The 12,184-nt window shown below is 36.2% G+C and overlaps 3 protein-coding genes across 11 annotated transcripts in view; 1 reads left to right on the top strand and 2 right to left on the bottom strand.

Moving 5' to 3' along the window:
- Nucleotides 1-2,255: 2,255 nt before the first annotated feature.
- On the bottom strand, nt 2,256-3,260 carry LOC108101979 (ADP-ribosylation factor 2). The gene is made up of 4 exons (XM_017206574.2): nt 3,118-3,260; nt 2,706-2,968; nt 2,519-2,644; nt 2,256-2,462 (listed from the first exon to the last, which is right to left on the bottom strand). Exons 1-4 carry the CDS (start codon nt 3,182-3,184, stop codon nt 2,376-2,378), a joined length of 543 nt encoding a protein of 180 aa, XP_017062063.1. The 5' UTR covers nt 3,185-3,260; the 3' UTR covers nt 2,256-2,375.
- A 2,294-nt stretch (nt 3,261-5,554) lies between these two features.
- LOC108101973 (putative dual specificity tyrosine-phosphorylation-regulated kinase 3 homolog) lies at nt 5,555-10,846 on the bottom strand. Of its 2 annotated transcripts, none has more exons than XM_017206568.2 (6): nt 10,780-10,846; nt 9,443-10,432; nt 8,523-9,385; nt 6,614-7,214; nt 6,224-6,562; nt 5,555-6,164 (listed from the first exon to the last, which is right to left on the bottom strand). In XM_017206568.2, exons 2-6 carry the CDS (start codon nt 9,834-9,836, stop codon nt 5,872-5,874), a joined length of 2,490 nt encoding a protein of 829 aa, XP_017062057.1. In that variant the 5' UTR covers nt 9,837-10,432; nt 10,780-10,846; the 3' UTR covers nt 5,555-5,871. The 2 variants fall into 2 exon arrangements, with proteins under 2 accessions (XP_017062057.1, XP_017062056.1); XM_017206567.2 differs by having other exon boundaries at nt 10,571-10,833.
- Nucleotides 10,847-11,662: 816 nt separating this feature from the next.
- Nucleotides 11,663-12,184, top strand: part of LOC108101969 (calcium-dependent secretion activator) — a 29,031-nt gene continuing 28,509 nt past the window's right edge. For 3 of the 8 annotated variants that reach the window (XM_017206556.2, XM_017206555.2, XM_017206559.2), the window contains exon 1: nt 11,663-12,070. The gene's annotated coding sequence lies outside the window, so the exon portion shown is untranslated. The remainder of the gene's footprint in view (nt 12,071-12,184) is intronic. The other 5 variants (XM_017206557.2, XM_017206551.2, XM_017206554.2 and 2 more) reach the window with 4 other exon arrangements.

The raw sequence follows: 12,184 nt of genomic DNA, 5'->3' as shown, positions 1-12,184 counted from the left end.
TTTGCAGCCGACAACACTACCTTGTATAATTCTACCATGGGTACAACTATATAAGGTAGTCCCGTCGGTTTTTTCTTCCCCCTATCGACACTACAATTAGAGCGAGAGAATGAGTGTTTTCCTAAGAAAACCCGAGTGTTCGGGTCGATAGGGGGAAAAAACCCGAACGATTTTGCAGCCGACGAGACTACCTTGTATAATTCTACCATGGGTACAACTATATAAGGTAGTCCCGTCGGCTTTTTCTTCCCCCTATCGACACTACAATTAGAGCGAGAGAAAGAGTGTTTTCCTAAGAAAACCCGAGTGTTCGGGTCGATGGGGGAAAAAACCCGAACGATTTTGCAGCCGACGAGACTACCTTGTATAATTCTACCATGGGTACAACTATATAAGGTAGTCCCGTCGGCTTTTTCTTCCCCCTATCGACACTACAATTAGAGCGAGAGAAAGCGTGTTTTCCTACGGGCATGGTACAATTATACAAGGTAGTCCACTCGGCTTGCCGAAGTCGTTCGGGTTTGGTCCCTTATTTTCAGTGCGTCCCTGTTTGTCAAACTGAAGCACTATTTAGCCGTTTCACTCACACTCACTCATTCACTCACAAAGCTAAAATAGGGGACTATGGATTTTGCCGAGTGGACTACCTTGTATAATTGTATCATGCCTACGGGTTCGGGTCGATAGGGGAAAAAAACCTGAACGATTTTGCAGCCGACGAGACTACCTTGTATAATTCTACCATGGGTACAACTATACAAGGTAGTCCCGTCCATGGTACAATTATACAAGGTAGTCCCGTCGGCTGCAAAATCGTTCGGGTTCTTTCCCCCTATGGTTCAGTGCGCTCGGGATTTCGAAGTGAGAGGTTGTCCGCGGACGATTTTTTCTCAAAACGTTAACCCTTGTGTGCTTATGAAAAATAATTATTGCAGCAAGCACATACAATGCGTAACATGTAATATTGCACAAAAATTTTTTGAAAGGGTAAAAATATGGGAGCGAGTCCTAAAGGGCAGCTTTGGGTAAAAACCAAAAATTACGAAACAATTAATACTCATTGTCATATAACAGTCTTTTTAAACCCTGTGCACAGTATATGGGTTAAACAACACACTCTGTTTCTGTTTCTTTCGCACTTACGGGAAAACACCCTCTCATTCGCACTCATTGTAGTGCGCAATAGGGGGAAGAAAAAGCCGACGGGACTACCTTGTATAATTGTACCATGGTCCCGTCGGCTTTTTCTTCCCCCTATTGCGCACTACAATGAGTGCGAGTGAGAGGGTGAATTGTAGTGCGCAATAGGGGGAAAAAAAGCCGACGAGACTACCTTGTATAATTGTACCATGGGCCGAAGCATGGTACAATTATACAAGGTAGTCCCGTCGGGTGCAAAATCGTTCGGGTTTTTTCCCCCTATCGACCCGAACACTCGGGTTTTCTTAGGAAAACACTCTTTCTCTCGCTCTAATTGTAGTGTCGATAGGGGAAGAAAAAGCCGACGGGACTACCTTATATAGTTGTACCCATGGTAGAATTATACAAGGTAGTCTCGTCGGCTGCAAAATCGTTCGGGTTTTTTCCCCCTATTGACCCGAACCCATAGGAAAATACTCTTTCTCTCGCTCTAATTGTAGTGTCGATAGGGGGAAAAAAAGCCGACGAGACTACCTTGTACTTATTATACCATGGTTGTACCATGGGCCGAAGCAACAGTCGAAAATCGTCGGTCTTCGTGTCAACACATTCGTGTTGCTTTCCGTTCGGTAAAAAAAATCCACACGTACAAGTGCGGGTGTATGTGTATGCGGTGATCTTTCTTAAAATATTCTTTATTTTCTTGAACCATAAACACGAAATTTTTGCACAAACCTTTCACAAACAAATCTATGGAGGTGTACAATTAAAGAATTTAAGTTCAAATTAGTATTAAACTCAAAACAAGCGCAAGCCTTATGATATAGCAAATTTGCGAGTTTTATTGTGCTGTCGAAACTGAACGGACCCTTGCTGGTAAGTAAAATGACAGGCTAAACATAGCAAAAGCTTTGTAATTTTTATTTAATGATTCTAATGGAATGATTGACCGAATTCCCGATTTCCTATCTTAGTTTTACTTTTTGGATGTATTTGTGAGGGTTTTAATAATCGGTTAAAGCCGCCGAATATTTTGTGCAATAGTTAAAGTTCTAGTTGAAATTGACATTTTATTTTATTATTATTTTATGTTGATAAGAGAGAAACAGAAGGAATTCAGAAGTTATAAAAAAACTTTTTATACATGTACAAGTTTATTTATGGTCTAGTTTTCAGCATAGGACAATATACGAATTCTTACGTTACAATTTTATATCCATTAAATCCATATAAATTTATTTTTTAGCCAATTCAGCTGAAAGCCAATCAAGTCCTTCATACAGTCCATGACCCTGGGTAGCACAGGTGGCTTGAATAAACCACTAAAAAATAAAAAAGTAAATAATAGTCAAACATAAGTAATACAAATCTTATATACGTGGCGATTCCTTAATTGGTTCAGGCGTAACTTGTCCGTTAGCTCAGCAGCCGTCATTGCGTTCGGCAGGTCCTGTTTGTTAGCAAAGACTAACAACACTGCATCCCTAAGCTCATCTTCTTGGAGCTAAGACGAAAATTTCAGAAGATATATTCATGCATACATTTTTTTTAAATAGTGTCAATACCATGTTTTGCAGTTCTTTCTCGGCTTCATTAATACGATCCCGATCGTTGGAGTCCACAACAAAAATCAGTCCTTGCGTATTTTGGAAATAGTGACGCCACAATGGACGGATTTTGTCTTGGCCGCCCACATCCCAAACGGTAAAACATATATTTTTATATTCTACTGTTTCCACGTTAAATCCTATTGTTGGGATGGTAGTAACAATTTCTCCCAACTTAAGTTTGTATAATATAGTCGTTTTTCCGGCAGCATCCAAGCCAACTGAATAAAATTTGACAATTTTAATAGATTAATTATTTTTTGAAAAACAAATTTGATAAATGTGCGCTTACATACATTTGTGTGCATACGACTGTTTTTAAATAAAGGATAATTATGTCGGGCATCTCTATGCTATTTTAAACACCTACCCATAAGAATTCTCATTTGCTTTTTTCCAAAAAGACGTGTCAAAAGGCTTGATATTGTAAGTCCCATTTTTGTTTTATGAAGTGCCTTATTATATGGCCTTTTTCGTTTTGTAAATTGACGTGTAAACTAGTCATTCGTTAGGCAGGGTTGCATTACTCAGGGCGCACAAAAAGTGCAATAAAATCTTATATGGCTGGTTTGAAACACCGAAAAAGGAACATAAAATATGTCCCTTCTACTTTGCATACTATTTTCGGAATATAATTATCAGGGCTAACAGAGTTATGTTTTTAAATGAAAAAATATTTATTTCCATATTTTCGCCTTTTTTCCTATAAATCCATATTTTACACAATCACTTGAATAAATCCATATTTTGAACATCAAAGTGTCTGAAAACCTATAGAAAGATATGTTTGGCTCAAATATTATGATATTTCTGTCGTTTGCCTTATACTCGATAATAAATAATGTAAACAAAACTTCGTTGCGTCGTTAATCAATCAAAATATGTATCATCAAATGTAACAATTATGATGCAGTTTATATTTTAAGATTCAGTTTTTATTCCATATTTCATGCTTTCAGTTCTTATTCTTCAGGACATATCGCGAATGTTAGGAGGAAATCTCATTGATAGTTCTACAGAAGGTGACGATCTTATCCTGAATTTATCACCTGCTGAACTGAATGCATATGCAAATGCTCCTGTTACATCTTGCGATGTTGAGCGTTCATTTTCATCATATAAACACATATTGAGTGACAAACGCCGTAGTTTTGTTTTCGATTGAAAAAAAATACGAATACGAAAAAAACGAATAGTTTCAATTCAATTTTACCGCTCTGCGGGGCTTTTTGTCAACTTTTTCGTCCATATTTCGTCCATATTTCTCTATTTTTTCGTGCATAAATCCATACATATTTTTACGTTTTTAAGAACATAACTCTGTTAGCCCTGATAATTATTAACTTATTATTGTAACTATATATATTTATGTATATCCTATATTTAACCAAGGTGCTAAAATTAAAAAACTTTTGCCTTAACATGGTTACTATTGGGTTGGCAAGAAAGTCATGTCGTTTTTTTTCAATATTTTCAAAGATGATTTATTTATATCAGGGCTTATAATTAATCAATTATGTATTGGCCGTTTTGTTCGACCACTAATGACCATCTTTCGGGCAGCTGCATAATTCCGCGCTCGAAGAACTTTTGGTCTTTTCCAGCAAAGAATCGAGACAAGTCGTTTTCGACAGCCTCATCTGAATCAAAGTTTTTACCATTCAAAGAGTTTTGAAGAGAGCGGAACAAATGGTAATCTGAAGGTGCTAAGTCCGGACTATAAGGTGGATGTGGTAGCAATTCCCAATTCAGCTCCGTTAATTTTTTCCGAGTGACCAAAGATGTGTTGTCATGGTGAAAGACTATACCCTTGCGATTAGCTAGTGCCGGCTCCTTTTCTTTAATTTTTTCCGCCAAATTGGATAGCTGGCGACAGTACACATCTGAATTGGTGGTTTCATTCCGTCCCAGCAGCTCAAAGTGCACTACACCCTTCCAATTCCACCAAACAGACAGCAGAACTTTCCTCTGATGGATATCGGCATTTGATGTGGCTTGGGCTGGCTCATCTTTCTTGCTCCATGATCTTTTTTATTGGACATTATTGTAAACAACCCACTTTTCGTCGCCAGTAATGATCCGCTTCAAAAAAGGATCGTTTTTAATCCGTTGCAGCAGAGAATAGCAGATGTTGATACGCTTAGTTAGGTGAATTTCCTTTAAGTTATGCGGAACCCAAACATCGAGCTTGCTTACGTAGCCAAGTTTCTTCAAATGGTTTTCAACCGTTGTAGGCGACTCACTGAGCTTCTCTGACATCTCCCGCGTTGAATAACGCCGGTTTTCATCCAGCAAAGCCTGAATTTGTTCGTCAAAAACGGCCGATGGTCGACCAGAAAGTGGGGCGTCTTTAACTCCAAAATCTCCAAGCCTGAATTTGGCAAACCAGCGCTGACATTGGCGATCACTCATGGCATCTTTCCATACACTTCGCACAATTTTTCGCGAGCTTCGACCGTTTTTTTTTCCTTTTTGGAAGTAAAAAAGCAAAATATGCCGAAAATGCTCACTTTGGTCCTCCATGTTTAATTTGCTATAGCTTCCACAAATGTTATCGAATAATTACCAAATTTTCGTCGATAGTACCTAAGACAAAAAGCTTTAAAAATATACTAAAAAGTGTGACCCTGGTGCTCGATTAGTCGTAAATAAATTAGATTAAAAACGATTACTAAAAAAAACGACATGACTTTCTTGCCAACCCAATATATACATATAATTATAACTTGGTTTACAAATTTAAATACTCTACGCCCTCCATTGCTCTTTAAACTAAAAAAAATAATATTTAAAAGACATATAAAATATACAATCCTTTCGGTTTTTATTTATATGAAATAAAGTAAGTTCGCAACATTAAACCAAGTTTCCTAACATTTTTGTAAGCTTTACTTTCATAACGGATACAGGCGATTTGTTATTAAAATGCATAAATTTTATTTTACTTTGTGAGATCTCATCTTTCTACGTGCAATTTTATGCCAATACTAGAGCAACACAAATCAGAGCCAAGACGCATTTAGTTTATCACTTTAATGGCAGTGCGTTGTCAGATAATTAGATAACAACATACAGTACTGCTTCTAATCTTTTATATGGCATATTGCATATTGTCGATAATTGGCTACATATCATTTGACTTTACTTTTAACTTATTCGATTGAAGCGATACATTTGATTTTCCAATAATGTCAATAGATTTCTCCATCGTGTACGTGTTAGCTAGGTTAACTAAGGACTTCTCTGCAATGTCTATGGCCATTGAACTTGAACCAAACGCATAGCTGGTATCTGATGTTGCTAAATTTGGTGTAGTTGAGGCCGAGTATTCTCCCAAAACATCCAAGTTTGAGACAGGTTCCAATTGAGTCAATGAGTTTGAGGAGCTGTTTAACGAGCCGGAGATTTTTAACAATCCTGAAAAATATTTAAAAGTTGTCAAAGCTTCTTTTGTAAGGAATATTAAGTGGGCTTACGGATATTTTCGTTATTATTCATATGCGGTAAATATGAAAGTGAAGACGGATAAACTCTCTGTGCCCCAGCGTCCATTGTGCTTAGACCACTTACTCCTCCGGAGTCCGCAGAATGCGTTAAAGGTAAACGTGGTGACGAAACTGTTGTTTTTCTAAAGCTGTCCGCTAGAAGCTCGGTATTGATTAATGATGCTTTGGTTGCGCTTAAAGACCCGTCTGGAACTCCACCATGCTTAAGTCGAAGGCTGGAATGGCTGTTATCCCTTTTAATTGATAGAGCTATAGATGTGGCAGAAGTTGATGATGGCGTTACTTCGGTCGCGAAGTTCTTAGTTTGACCTGTGAGCAGAAATTTAGAGTATAGACCACAAGAATATCACTAAGTTTTACCTGTTACTGGGGATTGATTCCTACTACCACCGACACCACTAACCCCACCACAGCCACTTGAACTGCTTGGCGGTCTAGGTAAGCGTCGGCGAAGCCAGGGATGTTTTAGAGCCTCTGATGGTGTTAACCGTTTGTCTGCATCCCATTCCAAGCAGCCTCGCAAAAAATTAAGAAAGAGGGGATCTTTGCATCCATCCAGCGCCTTAGATAGACTCTTTGAGCATGGTGGGCCACGGGGCTTACCACGGCGTGACTGCCCACCAATTAGGACCACCATTCCATCGGACATGGTCCGGACAGTGCAATACCTTGGATACCCCTTGGGACTAAAAAATGACTTTGACCTTTTCGAGCTGGCTAATATATTCTTATTTGGCATTCCCAAGACTTCAATAATGCAGGCCAACTGGTCACTTTCATTTTCACCAGGGAACAAAGCGTGCCCTGATAGCAGCTCAGCTAGAATACAGCCCAAAGACCACATATCAATAGCTCTGCCATATTTAGCCCCCAAAATTACCTCAGGAGCACGATAAAAGCGTGACTGTATATATGTATATATACGCTGATTTTCAAAGCACGACGACCCAAAGTCTATTACCTTTAATAATAAAAAAACAGAATAAAATCGATTGATTTGTTTATGAATGACATTTTGACCAGGTTTATTTTTACGTCATCGCCAACCAAAATTTTATATACATTTGCAGAAAAAAATGAAATTTTTAAAACGACTGATTCATCGCACACTGTTAAATTACATAACAATCGGACGACTATACTATAAAGCTTTCATATGAACAATCGTCGAAAATACAGATTCTTCATAGAAAAATCGACATAACTTCGATGTTGTTTAGCCTCTATGTATCGGGTGTTTTTTTTTAGAGGTATAGAACTTTAAGTTGCAATAAAACCACGATGGATTATTCGATTGACATGAATTTTTTTTATTCGAAAGATAATCTTGTGGCAATTCATTTTATATATGATTTCTGGCATATGACCGCCACGGCTGGCTCAGATGTAGTCCAATCTGGACGTCCAATATCGATGACTTTTCCCAACATTTGCGGCCGTATATCGGCAATAACACGGCGAATGTTGTCTTCCAAATGGTCAAGCGTTTGTGGCTTATCCGCATAGACCAATGACTTTACATAGCCCCACAGAAAGTAGTCTAGTACTCACAGGTCCAAAACGTGAAATTAGGCGGTCACCAAACGTGTCTTTCAATAAATCGATCGACATCCGAGCCAGCCGTGGCGGTCATATGCCAGAAATCATATATAAAATGAATTGCCACAAGATTATCTTTCGAATAAAAAAAATTCATGTCAATCGAATAATCCATCGTGGTTTTATTGCAACTTAAAGTTCTATACCTCTAAAAAAAACACCCGATATTTGGTTCGACATATTTTATTACTGCAAGGGTATATAAGCTTCGGCTTACCAAAGCTAGCTTCATTTCTTGTTGAGGTTCAAATAAAAGAGAATTGAGTCCTGAATACAATAGCTTTGGTTCATACGTATGCATGCTTGATGCTTGCTAACTATTTCTTCTGTAACTCCGAAAATAATTAGAAAGTTTCTGAAATTTTAGGGACACCGTCTTGGATATTTAAGAAAGACATTTATGCGAAAAAAAATCGATTTTTTAAAGTCTTTAAAGCAGCTCCCCCTTAAATTGAAGTCTTCGGAGTTTCAAAAAGTTATATAACTGTTATTTAAATTTAGAAGCCGTTAAAATATACTATAAATAACTAATATAATAGGTCAGGTAAAAAGTAATCCATTATTTGAAGAATAGATGGCTCTATTTTTTGCAAATAAGGACAAGGGTTTTTATGAGTAAGGTTAAGCTCTACAAAACATAGAGTATTAAATTTGATATATACCGACTTACCTTTATACCAGAACGACCCTGTTGTTTCAATAACACATTTTCAGGTTTCATATCACAATGAATTATGTCATTTTTGTAAAGAGCATCCAAACACTGAAGCAACGAGTGCGCAAACTTTCTTACTAACTGCAAACTGAAGCCCTTAAATCCATTTTTCTTAATTAATTCGTAAAGGTTAATGCTGAGCAGCTCAAATGTAATGCAAGTATGATTGCGAAATGTGAAGTAGTCAAACATGTGTATAATGTTCATAGTATTATATCTGTCGTGACGACGCAAGTGATGAAGAATGCGTATTTCCTCTTGTGCCTGACGGTGAAAGCGCTTTTCATTGCGCACAATTTTTAAGGCAACATGTTCGTGAGTTTTGTGATCATAGGCTTTTATCACCTGTCCAAAGCTGCCCTTACCTATTATTTTAAGCATTTCATATCGATAAGCCACGTGATCATGTGGTACATGAATGTAAGCACCTTGCTCATTATCATAGTCGGAATTATTTGGACCATAAACTCCTGCGCGTTTTTTTGCATTTGCACCAATAAAATATATTTGCGGATAAGTGAGTATTTCCGTACGCTCGTAGGGAGTCAACTTATGCATATATAAAATCATTACTTGCTGTGGTGAAACGACGAGTACTTTAGGTTTCTCTTGCAACTCGCTTTTTTGTTGGCCTGACATTATAATTTGTTCGTGAAATGAGAAAGTGTCGTTTTCATTGACTGCAGTTTCGTTGAATAGACTGAGCGATTCACATTCTGGCTCCAATTGAGTTGTACAGTTTCCCGAAACAGTACATAAAAGTAAACCGGGGACATCGTTTTTTTTTGAAACTGCCGTTACATTGGGTAAGGTTATTCCTAAAAATAAAAAATTAAATCAAATGAAAATAGTTATAATTAAGTATTCCTGGTTACCTTGAATGGGTTCCAAAAGTTCACAACTATCGGAAGAGGTTATGTTGTTGCCATCTTCGCTGCAGTTGGCCAATTTATTTACCGGCTCCTTGGGCAACTCTTCTTTTCTCTCATGAAGCATTGCCGATGATTCATAATTACTTCTGAAATACTGCAACCCACTACCCCGACACGGGGGATGACTTGAATTGTGAGAGTTAGTTTGAGTAATACCAGCTTGTGTACAATTTTGGTTAATCATTGGAATTTTCAATTGAGGTAGTGATATTGAAGGTGAAAGTGCTCTTAAGGTTGGTGGGTTCTCCAAAGGACCTTTGATTAAGTTACTTTCGCTTGTGTACGTGCTAGTTTTGTTTAATGCGATGTCTTTACATTTTTGCTGAGAACCAACCATGCTGCTACGAATATGCTTATTATAGTAAAGTTTTAAACTGATAACTTAACGTCAACTAAATTGTATAGGAAATGCTGGGTATGTTTTATTTTTTTCTTTTATTTTGGCTGTACTCAGAGTAGCAAGGTATTTTGTTAGGACCTTGCATAAACAAGACTAAAGGAATTTCATTTTTGCCTTAATCCTTACATGATATTGACAAATCTGCTAGTTGAAACTTTCGATTTTATTTTTGTTTTAGTTCTTCGATTTTGAATCTAGCCAAGACCACTATATACAACAAATTTTCATTTTTAATTGAATTTGAATAATGTGTCGAGCTTTGCAATTCATTTGCAAACATGTTTATATATGTATTAGATGTAAATACAATATTTTTGATCCATCATATGTACTGGACATTAGACATTCATCGTTAACATTTTAAACAAGTAAATTTCTATAGACGATTTTTTTTCGGAAGTTTAAATACAGAGATACCTTTCATATGTTAAAAATGCGGATGTTATTATGCATTGTTGAACGTTTCTTTTTTTTTTTTTAGATATTCTTTCGAATCGTTTTGCATTAGTATTGACACTTGCGCTGCATATAGCCTGAAAAAAATATGAAATTAATGGTTAATCGGATAAATAAAAATATAGTACGTTCTATATGCAATGTGCACATTTCCAACTCGTTACCCAAGCAAGAGCTGCAATATTGAAAAAAATTTCTTAAGCTGTCTTTAATACCTCTGTATTCAATTCTACAATGTTGTCAACACTGGGTTTATGTGTGCATGCGCATATATACATATATACATACACCAAACGTTTACACAATTAAGCACAAACTCCAAAAAGTTTGACCAAAAAATAATAAAACATTCTGTTTTCTAAATATTTAGAAACATAAGTTGCTCTTTTTTTTCAAATTTAAGAAATACAAAACTATGAATTACTTTTAAAATTTATTTGAGTACACAATTTTTCATATCGAACAAAGGGAACAGCAGTGTGACCTTCTTTTCAATATTTAAATATACCAACCGGCTTTTAAAATTTTTTAATGCAAACCACTTCATTATACCTGATTCCAACGGTGAAAGATTCCATTCACTCTGTTGGGTCAGTAAGCTTTTTTACTAACCGTTACCTTGTGCCCAAGTAAATAAAAACGCACAAATTTTAGCTTAAATAATGCACTAATTTATTACTGGCACCAAGACCGTGTGTAAGCGAGTACAAATCGAATTACATGAAGCTTGCCGTGGACAAGGCCAGGAAGCGATAAGCGAAAAAGTGCAAAGGTAGTTAGCAATGACAATCAAAACAGTGTTGCCGCGCAGGGCAAATAGCAAAACAAAAGGAGAACATCGAGAATTTGGGTTGACGTTACGATTTGAAATTAGTGGTTTGATTTAGGCTGCGGCATGACCGAACACACTCTTCAACCGAAAACTTATAAAATTAGGCACTTATTTATTTTTTGATGACTTCCAAATGTTTGTGGCTCGCAAATATAATTTAAATACATATTTTCCTAATTGTTAACGAATCTACTTCTTCTTGATAAATAATGGAAGTTAAGATGTTTTAGTATTTTAGATAATTACAATTATTGAAATAAAATACATATATTTAAGAGGCATAAAATCTTCAAAATTATTTATTTTATTTTGCACATTTCTTTGCGGATCATGTTCTGAATCTTGTTAACATTCATTGACATTTCATTTAAGATTAACATTTTCGATTGAAACAAAAAAAATCGTTTTTTTCACTTGTTCCACATGAAAGGATAATAGGTGACAATTTTATTTGTACTATCGAAAACCGATAATAAATTAAGGGGTAGAAAAGTAACCGTTGAAGACTAATTTCTTCGTTGGGGGAATTTGTTGTTAATGTCCTTTAAATCCGTTTTTAACAAAAAGTCAAGTTGACAAGAATATGATTATAAAACCGTTCTGCTAATACTTCAAAAAAAGTACTGTGTTTATAATTGATAAGATCAATTTTCTTTGGTCATTATAACAGTACCATAACTTCCACCCCATTTTTACAGTTTGGCTGAAGTGCAATTTACTTACACTGAATGGTGTGGACTTCTCGGAAATTAGTTCTCGTGTAACAAAGTAAATGTGATAAGAACCTTTAAGAATAGTGCACTACCTAAAATTAAACTTTAAAGGTACCCAAACTGATAGTTGATTCATCTATAAGGAAAAACCAGCATTTTTGCCTTAACAGGTATTTATCAAACTATTATATTGACAGATACAAGTTGCTGGATGTGGGCTTGAATTAAAACATAAAAATAGTTTTGAATTGGTTATTAATATTTAATAAAAGTTATTTTTATGG

This window comes from Drosophila ficusphila, unplaced genomic scaffold (assembly GCF_018152265.1).
Source record: "Drosophila ficusphila isolate 14025-0441.05 unplaced genomic scaffold, ASM1815226v1 contig_220, whole genome shotgun sequence".
NCBI lineage: Eukaryota > Metazoa > Arthropoda > Insecta > Diptera > Drosophilidae > Drosophila > Drosophila ficusphila.
This window is presented reverse-complemented; position numbering and strand designations above follow the sequence as displayed.

Coding starts and splice junctions, on each gene's coding strand:
- LOC108101979 (XM_017206574.2), bottom strand. CDS start 3,184: ATGGGACTTACAATATCAAGCCTTTTGACACGTCTTTTTGGAAAAAAG. Junction 2,969..3,117: donor GCAAATGAGAATTCTTATGG/GTAGGTGTTTAA, acceptor AATTTTATTCAG/TTGGCTTGGATGCTGCCGGA. Junction 2,645..2,705: donor AGAAAGAACTGCAAAACATG/GTATTGACACTA, acceptor TTTTCGTCTTAG/CTCCAAGAAGATGAGCTTAG.
- LOC108101973 (XM_017206568.2), bottom strand. CDS start 9,836: ATGGTTGGTTCTCAGCAAAAATGTAAAGACATCGCATTAAACAAAACT. Junction 9,386..9,442: donor ACTTTTGGAACCCATTCAAG/GTAACCAGGAAT, acceptor TTTTATTTTTAG/GAATAACCTTACCCAATGTA. Junction 6,165..6,223: donor GAATAATAACGAAAATATCC/GTAAGCCCACTT, acceptor AATATTTTTCAG/GATTGTTAAAAATCTCCGGC.